Consider the following 9,393-nt stretch of genomic DNA (forward strand, 5'->3'; position numbering starts at 1 on the left):
TTGTGAACTTCCTGGCTGAGTGTTGAAGGTTGCGCCAACATGCACAGAGCACATCTGCAAGACCGGGAGATATTTTGGAATTCCAGGCTTTTAAGGAAATATCTCTCCAATCACTAGTGAACCACTACAGTAATAGAACTGAGACTCCAGTGGCTACACACAACAAATAATACAGACTTTACAAAATTAGTTCAGAAGTCATTAAACAAGCAATAACAATCCCTGGAAAGGGGGGAGAACCTGATTTCTAGAGTTGACACACTAAAATATTCAAAATGTTGGGTTTTCAAAAATTAAAAAAAAAAATTACAAGGCATGTAAAGAAACATACATAAGAAAAAAACTAATAGAAACTGGAGACGTGGAGAAAAGGGAACCCTTGTGCACCGTTGGTGGGAAGGTTAATTGGTACAGCCACTATAGAAAACAGTATGGCGGTTCCTCAAAACATTAAAAATAGAACTATATGATCCAGCAATTCTACTCTGGATATGTACTTGAAGGAAACAGAATCACTGTGTCAAAGAGAGATCTGCAGCCCCATGTTCATTGGAGCATTATTTTCAATAGCCAAGGCATGGGAACAACCTAAATGTTGATGGATGAATATAAAGAAAATGTGAGCTATAAATGTATCTATCAATATAGATCTATATATATATAATGAAATATTCCGCCATAAAAAAGGATATCCTGCCATTTGTGACAACACGGATGAAACTTGAAGGCATGCTAAGTGAAATAAGTCAGACAGTGAAAGACAATATTGTATGATCTTGGTATATGTGGAATCTGAAAAACCATACTCATAGAAATAGATTGATGGCTGCCAGAGGCAAGATGGGGTGGGGCATAAGGAAAGTGGGTGAAGGTGGTGAAAGGGTACAAACTTCGAAATTTGCTAAGAGTAGATCTTAAAAGTTGTCACTACATACACAAGAAATGTTAACTAGGTAAGGTGATGTACTGGTGAGCACGTCACAATACATGTACACATATCACGTCCACCTTAAATTTACACAATGTTAAATGTCAATTATAGATAGCTCAGTAAAGCTGGGAGAAAATAAAAATAAACTGATTTTATTTTTATTGAAATCACTTTCAATCGTCTGACACCTTGGGAGAACTTCAAGGGCAACTGGAATCATCCAGAGGTCAGTGGTACAGGAGGGGTCTCCTTTAGTCTCATTATTTCTTTCTGGAAGCCTTTGATTTTCCCCATCTTCCTAGAAATTCCTAAAGGGCAGAGACGAGGTTATAAAGATAAGGTTAGGGTTAAGAAGGAGTCATGGGGTTATTTTAGAAAAAGTTTTGTCAGGCTCTGCATTTGACCCCTCTGACAAAACGAAAAATTCCTGGAGGCCACAAACATGTTGTTTAGAGTTCCTTGGGGTCAGAGAGGATCCGTGAGAGCAACTGAAGCCCAAATATGTTGTTTCAGTTTTTGTGCCTATGTTTGGGGGTTTCCTGTTGACCATCAAATTCATAGAAAGCAGAGCAAACTAATGACACAAATACATTCATAGAGAACTTATTTAGAATATTGGGGTAAATGAGTCATTTGGCAGCCTTGATTTCCCCCATTGAACAATTATTCTTACAGCGGACTTAAATAAACTAGGGCATGAACAGTATCAAGGAGAGATTACTCAAAGTTAATTTGCATAATTTTATTTTAATTTTTCCAGTCGGTCTTTGACATTCCTTCTTGGCCAATGTCAGCCCCAAATGGCCAGCATTAACTATCCTAGAAACTTGGTTAGATAATACTCAGTTGGGTCACAGAAACTTCATTGAGGTTAATGAAAGTCCATAGGGTCAGTGGAAGTAAAAAAAAAAAAAAAATGCTATATTTTGTGTTTGGCATGCTTTGCATTTCCTTATTGGCCAACAATTTCATGACAAGTGTCGGCATTGCTTGCAAAGGATAAAATGTAATGGACTGAAGGAGAGCCCAATTCGACTCACTGTATTTTTGTAGGGTTTTAGATCATTTGTAGCAACTTGTGGATGGTTTAAGGATTTGTGGTGTGGACAAGCCAGCTAGCCTCTGAATCACAATTTCTTATTCTGTAAAAAGAGAAATTGCTAATGATTTCCAAGGTTTCTTCTAGAAAGACCACCTTTGGAAAAGTAGCTCATTACTATAGACTTAGTTGTGTCTCCCCAAATTCATATGTTGAAGCCCTTTCTCTCAGTGTCTGTATTTGGAGGAAGGCAGTCATTAAGGTAAAATGAGGTCATATGGTGTGGCACTAATAATAGCTCACTCTCTCCCCACCTTAGAAGGACACAGTAAGAAGGCAGCCATCTCCAAGCCAGAAAGATAGAGGTCTCACCAGAAAGTGACCGTACTGGTCCCCTAATCTTAGACCACCAGCCTCAAGAACTGAAAAAATAAACTTCTGTTTCTCTGGAGAACCCTGGCTGAAACACCCATTTAAGCCTCGTGAGCATTTACTGAGTGCTGGTCGCTAATTCTGCAGAGGGAAATAGAATGAGAGCTGGGGACAGTCCAGGGATGAAGGGCCACAGCAGCAAGATAATGGCCAAATGGTATGGGATCCCAATTAAGGGACCTGAGCTGGTCTCCAAGGCCCAGAGACTAGAAAGGAGAGACAGTTCTCTTTCTACTTCGTTCAACAAGACTATTAGCTATGACGGGATAAAGACTCTGGGTTTTAATCATGTGGTAGGAAAAGGTATGACTTTTGTCTTGATAAATACATTTAAATATATGCACCTTAAACAGTCGATTTTGTGTGTGCTGTTTATGTTGGGTACACTGGTCCAGGCGAGCCAGCCTGACATGATGCAGGGGTATCTGTGGCAAACACAGTTATTGTTCCCCCATTGTCCCACTCACATTTCCCTGCTGCCTTTCAGTGAGCGCGTGAGACTGGTTCTGGCCAGTGAGTTGAGAATAGAATTGACTGTGTCAAACCCAAGGCCAAAACAGAGAAAAAAAGAATGTGAGTTCTCCATGTGTTCTCTTCCCCCATGGTAACAACGGAAGCCTTCTCATTTCTCATGTTACAGCCACAAGATGTGAGCGCCTGAGCCCGTCAGTGTCCTGTGGAGCCAAGTTCATACGGACATTCACTGGACATGAAACCTAAGCAAGTAATAAACACAGTTGCATTAATGCATTGAGATTTGGGGTTATATGTGACTGCATCATGGCCCAGCTCATCGTGACCAGATACAGCTGTGGCTGGCACGGGGTGGGGGTGGGGGTAGACATGCAAATACCTTGAGTCACCTTTGGAAGTGAACTATGGCTTACAGAAAACAGGTGGGAGAAGCCACTTGGCTTATGACTGTTTAAGTACTAATGAGAACTGGCGTGGGGAGTCACAGCCTACAGCTATTCCAGTTTTACCTAAATCATGGCAGTCCCCCCTCAGGCGATTTTCTGGAACGGTGTAGGAGAGAAATAGAGCAGATTCTCATGTGTCTTGTTAAGTTTGTGTGTAGGACTGATGTACCCCATGTTCACTACCGGGGCCCAGCACAGATAGAATTGTGAACATCAGCACACGCATATCTTTCAGAATAAGAAGTCAATTGTAATGTGAACAAATGTTGAAGTGACCACAGTTGTTCCGATTGGCTGTCAGAAATGTCTGAATCATAATGTCAGTTTATCCTTTTAGGAAGCGTCTTGAGTAGATGGGTCTCACTGCTAAAGAACCTTTGGGAATGAGACAGATTTAATGTTGTCAGCAGCCCGAGATGAAAGTTTCAGTGTAACAGTTTTTTTGACACCTCAGGCCCCTTATAATGCCAGTACTTGGCATGAGTCCCTGCCTTGCTAGCATTCCAGGGTCAGGACAGGTGGAACATGTCCAACTGGGCTAAGAGTCATGCTGGCTGACGGGAGCTCCCAGCTGTAGGATCCCAACAGACGGGCTGTAACAAACGGCTGTGCCAGGTTGGGGTCAAAGCCAGGAGACAAAAGGTGTCCGTGAGAGTCATCACACACCGCCCTGAGAAAGGATGCCTCTGGTCAGAAGCAAGATCTGAAAACTGTGGTTTGGGTTCCTTCCAAGACTGTCACCAGCAGTGAGGCAGTGAGGAAAGGCCTGAGTCAGCTGCCCTGGGCTTGCATACCTTGAGGGAGGATGGTTCTGGAACCCTTAGCAGATTATTGGCAATGACAGCAGTAACATGGTGAAATTGATGGGTAGCCTGGGGCAGATGTGGGAAGATACCTGGAGAAAGTGTCACTGCTAGAGCGTAATGGAGGCTGCCTTAGTAGGAAATCTAGTGAGCAGGATGGGACACAAAACCTAGGGGAACAGGTACCTCCAGCCAGGTGGCCCATCCTATTGGTGGTTTACAGTAATTATTCCCCAAGAGCAACTCTAAATTCATGAACATGTTGCTCATTAGATAGAGCGTTTGTAATCACTAGCCGCCCCTCAGTACCATTTCGTGGCTCACATAGGAACGCACGACACCCTTGAGAGCATGCATCAGTTCTGAAATTAACAGCAAGTGCACTAAAAAGGGCACCTCGGTCCATTTAAAACAGAGGCTATGAACGCGGGTCTGGGAGATACTTGTGGTAAAGGAAATTAATGACAACATAACAAAGTGATAAGACAAAGGTCAGAATGTGTCAGTAGGTGTGCTCTCAAAGGCTTAAACCTGCAGTGGTGAACAGAATTATCCAAAGCAATTTAGGTAAAATTTTGGCGGATCTCTTGGTGTTGGGTTTGCATCTTCAGTAGCCTGGAGGCATAGCAGGGAGGATTCATTGTGCGGGATTGGGCTTTTGTACTTTGAATAAAAGCAAAGAAGGAATAAGCTATCCAAATGTCGCTGCAGACCTCAGTGATTCTGCGTACCACAGTGAAAAGTATTACTATTCATGGATGAGGATTTTGTACAAAGTTGAATATCTGTATTACAGGTATTTAGTACATTTATAGTACGACTTTCTTTCCTGGTATAATAAGCTTTATGAGCCCTTGTCCATTTTCTGAGTTACAAAGTCCTGGTTGTATCTGAGATGCAGTGGTCAAGTGAAGCAGGCGCTGTCGAGATGCCTTACCCAATATCCCCTGGCCCACCTCTGAATTCACCTCAGGTGCCTACCTGTTTGCCTGGGAACTCTGCTGTTTCAGGGGAGTTTGCTGAGCCATCCACAGGAGCAACTCAAAGGGCAAGGAAGTTAATGCCCTAGAAACAGCTGACAGTAGGGGAAAGGAGAATAACGGATTAATGCCCCAGCCTCCCAGCCTGCTGTAGAACAATTCTGAGTTGCCGTCCACAGTTTCTCAAAACAAGTGAGCCCTAATCATCCAATGTGTTCATCTGCTCATTAATGCACCCTTTCTTACAGCCTTTCTGCCTTCCCTGTCTCATTTTCCCCAACCCCATAAGTGCTTCCTGGGATCACCTCCCAAAAAACCACCTGGACCCAGGTCCTTGTGTCAGGGTCTGTATTAGTCATGGTTCTCCAGAGAACACAACCAGTAGGATAGGTAGACTGAGTTATCTATGTCTGTATCTACATCGGTATAGAGAGATTATAAGGAAACAGTTCACATACCGTGTTTCCCCGAAAATAAGACCTAGCCGGACAATCGTCTCTAATGCGTCTTTTGGAGCAAAAATTAATATAAGACCCGGTATTATATTATATTATATTATATTATATTATATTATATTATATTATATTATTATATTATTATATTCTACCCAGTCTTATATAAGATCCAGTCTTATAGTAAAATAAGACTGGGTCTTATATTAATTTTTGCTCCAAAAGACAAATTAGAGCTGATTGTCCGGCTAGGTCTTATTTTTGGGGAAACATGGTAATTACAGAGGCTCAAAAGTCCAAAATATGCAGAGCCAATGTTGCAGTTCAAGTCCAAAGGCAGACAAGCTGCTACAGGTAGAACCAGGAAGAGTCAGTATGCCTGTTGCAAGGCCGTCAGGCAGGAGAATTCTCTCTTAATTGTGGGAGGGTCAGCCTTTTTTAATTCAGACCTTTAAGTGATGGGATAAGGCCCACCCCCATTAGTGAGTGCAAGCTGCTTTACTCAGTTTACCAATTTAAATCTTATGTTTATCCCAAAACACCCCCACAGGACCACTCAGAACAATGTTTGACCAAATATCTGGGCACCCTGTGGCCCAGTCAAGTTGACATATAAAATTAACCGTTACAGGGTCTTATTCGGGGGAACTTGAGTCCACAGCACCAGGCGTAGCCCATCATTCTGGGGAGCACTCCTTAATTTGTAATGAGAGCAGGAGCCTCTGAGGAGAGTGTTTTTCGTGAACCATCCTCCTCAGGAATCATCCATTGCACTCTCTGACTTCCTTTCCACATTCCAACATATGGACTTGTGGCCCCCATTCAGGAGGCACTTTTGCCCTCAGGGAAAACCAGACCTGGTGTTGCTGTCCATGAATTTGAGACAGGAAGAGTCCTGGTATGGGATGGAATGAAAGCGTTGCTGTGTGCACATTCGGCACCCTCTGCCTGATATTTTCCCTGATCTTCAGGTACATTTTGTATCACATTGGAGCAGGCACTTAGTCCCACTAATATGGAGGTCTGCTAGTGGCTTACACCGCCTACACCACCTTCCCAGGCTATTGGGTGGGCCTCAGGCTAGCTCCGTAGCAAAAAAATGGCCCCGATCGGTGTCGCTGTCCGTGGTACTGACCAAACGCTCAAGCTTCTGTGTTGGCATCTGTTTGCTGTCCTTGGTGCTTCCCAATGTTTTTTTGTTTTTTTGTTTTTTGTTTTTTGTTTTTTGTTTTTTTTTTTGTTTGTTTTTTTTTTACTCAGGAAGATATTGCAGACAGAAAGAGCGGATTTTTGAAGCATAGAGTAGAATTCAAGGATAAACATGAGATTTTGGCTCCTGTTGAGGTGTATTGTAGGATTTAGGGCTCCGGCCTATGCATCCCCATTCACACTGAAGAATCAACAGTTTCTTGCTGCCCCATGTTCCCAGAACAGGTTCTGGGATTTAGCACGGCTGATGGAAGAGAGCAGACTAAGTAAAAGCAACCGTGGCTGCAGTTTGCAGGCTGTTAGCCACAGCAGAGAAGCACTATACTTTGGCAACCCCTGGCTTGGAATTTTCCTCTTTCTGACTTCCTATATCCAATCTATCAGAAAGCCCTGTGAATTCTATCTTCTAGGTATCTCTTGGATTAGTCTTCATCTCACCTCCACCACCACTTCCATGAGAATAACGGTCTTCACCAACGCTGCCATCACCGCCCTAGCTCTGGTAGTTCTAACTACTATCACTGGTCATTGCTGGGCTCATCCCTTTAGGGTAAAATTTTCAAATTAGTTAACTAAGTCGAAGTTTAGGCACGTCGTTTAAGTGTTTTGTCAGAGTATGTGTACCAATTTGCATCCCCACTAACCCTGTGTAAGAGTTCCAGAGCCACTCACAGGTGGCAAATGCTCTAACAGTAGTACATTTATTTAAAACAAAATGGTACGTTTTTTGTGTATGTAAACTCTACCTCAGTAAAAAAGACTGGCCAGAGGAAATACATTTTTTAAAAGAGCTAATGCTAATAGAGCACTTAGCATGTGCCATGGCTGGGTAGGTCCTGTTTTACAGATGGGATGAGGCACAGATAACTCAAGGTACTTGCTCAAGTTCAAACAGGATCCGAAGAGAGGGGTCAGGCAAGCTTCCCGAGACCACACAGCAAGCGAGTGGCAGGGCAAGCCCATGCTTGTCTCCCGGTCTCCTGCCGAGGAGACGCCCCGGAGAGGTGCCAGGGGTCCCGGATAAAGCCGAGGAAGAGGAGGCGGGCAGAGGGAGCGTTACCAGGCAGCGGGCTGCATGTGCGCGTGGTCTGGGAAGAGTGGCTTCCGGGGCTACAGAGTCGCCAAAGCGGGTGATGCAATCACGCCAGTCTCTGCGTCAAAGGGCGGCTCCAAGGATGCGGGGACTGCGGTGGAGCCGGTCCCGACCGCTGCCCACAACGTCCCCGCCGCGGCTGAGCTGCCCGGCCGCCGCCGCCGCCACCCTTCGCCCCGCGGCAGGACCGCCGCCCGGAGCCACCGGTAACGCCTGACAGCCGCCGCCGGGCAAGCAGGGCGCGCCATGAAGTCCGCGGCCAGCTCGCGCGGGGGTGGGTCTGGGGGGCGCGGGGGCGGCGGCTGGGGCGGCGGCGGCGATGGCGGCGGCCCGGGCGGCAAGGGCTTCGGGACGCGGACGCGCGGCTCGGGCGGAGGCAGGGGCCGGGGGCGCGGGGGCGGCGGGCAGCGGCGCGGCGGAGCGGCCAAGAGCAAGAGCCGCCGCAGGAAAGGCGCCAACGCGGTGTGCGTGGAGCCGCACCGGCACGAGGGCGTCTTCATCTACCGCGGCGCGGAGGACGCGCTGGTCACGCTGAACATGGTGCCGGGACAGTCGGTGTACGGCGAGCGGCGGGTCACGGTGAGCGAGGGCGGCGTGAAGCAGGAGTACCGCGCGTGGAACCCCTTCCGCTCCAAGCTGGCCGCCGCCATCCTGGGCGGGGTGGACCAGATCCACATCAAGCCCAAGGCCAAAGTGCTGTACCTCGGCGCCGCGTCGGGGACCACGGTGTCGCACGTCTCCGACATCGTCGGCCCCGACGGCCTGGTCTACGCCGTCGAGTTCTCCCACCGCGCCGGCCGCGATCTGGTCAACGTGGCCAAGAAGCGAACCAACATCATCCCGGTCCTGGAAGACGCCCGGCACCCGCTCAAGTACCGCATGCTCGTCGGGATGGTGGACGTGATCTTCGCCGACGTGGCCCAGCCGGACCAGTCCCGCATCGTGGCCCTGAACGCCCACACCTTCCTGCGCAACGGGGGCCACTTCCTCATTTCCATCAAGGCCAACTGCATCGATTCCACCGCATCTGCCGAGGCCGTGTTTGCCTCCGAGGTGAAGAAGTTGCAGCAGGAGAACTTAAAGCCTCAAGAGCAGCTGACCCTGGAGCCCTATGAGCGAGACCACGCCGTGGTGGTCGGGGTCTACAGGCCCCTGCCCAAGAGCGGCAGCAAGTAGCGCCCGCTCAAGCTGACCCCCCCCCGCCCCCCCCCCCAAATCGCCCCAGGACTGCTGTGTTCAGCGTTACTGTGTGTTTTCTTTGTGTGTTGTTTTCCTTACTTTTCGTTTTTCTAGTAAATGGCATAAAAAACAGCCTCCAGGTGTATTGGTGAGATCAGATTGGGTTTTGCTGCACTACCAATCCCCCAATCTCCAAATCCCCAAATCCCTCAAACAGCTGATGATAACAGCTGATGATAGCGGTCCATCAAGGAACAGCTTGGGAGCTGTGCTTACTCTAATCATTCAGGGCACTGACTCCCCAAGGCCCCTCTTCACACATGCTTGCGTGTCCCAGGGCGAGCAGGGAGAGCTG

At 47.2% G+C, this 9,393-nt stretch overlaps 1 protein-coding gene across 1 annotated transcript; it reads left to right on the forward strand.

Moving 5' to 3' along the window:
* Positions 1-7,779: 7,779 nt before the first annotated feature.
* On the forward strand, positions 7,780-9,170 carry FBLL1 (fibrillarin like 1). Its single transcript, XM_019740114.2, has one exon. It carries the CDS (start codon positions 8,106-8,108, stop codon positions 9,033-9,035), a length of 930 nt encoding a protein of 309 aa, XP_019595673.2. The 5' UTR covers positions 7,780-8,105; the 3' UTR covers positions 9,036-9,170.
* Positions 9,171-9,393: the final 223 nt, after the last annotated feature.

The sequence above is a fragment of the Rhinolophus sinicus genome, linkage group LG10 (genome assembly GCF_036562045.2).
Source record: "Rhinolophus sinicus isolate RSC01 linkage group LG10, ASM3656204v1, whole genome shotgun sequence".
Classification (NCBI taxonomy): Eukaryota; Metazoa; Chordata; class Mammalia; order Chiroptera; family Rhinolophidae; genus Rhinolophus; species Rhinolophus sinicus.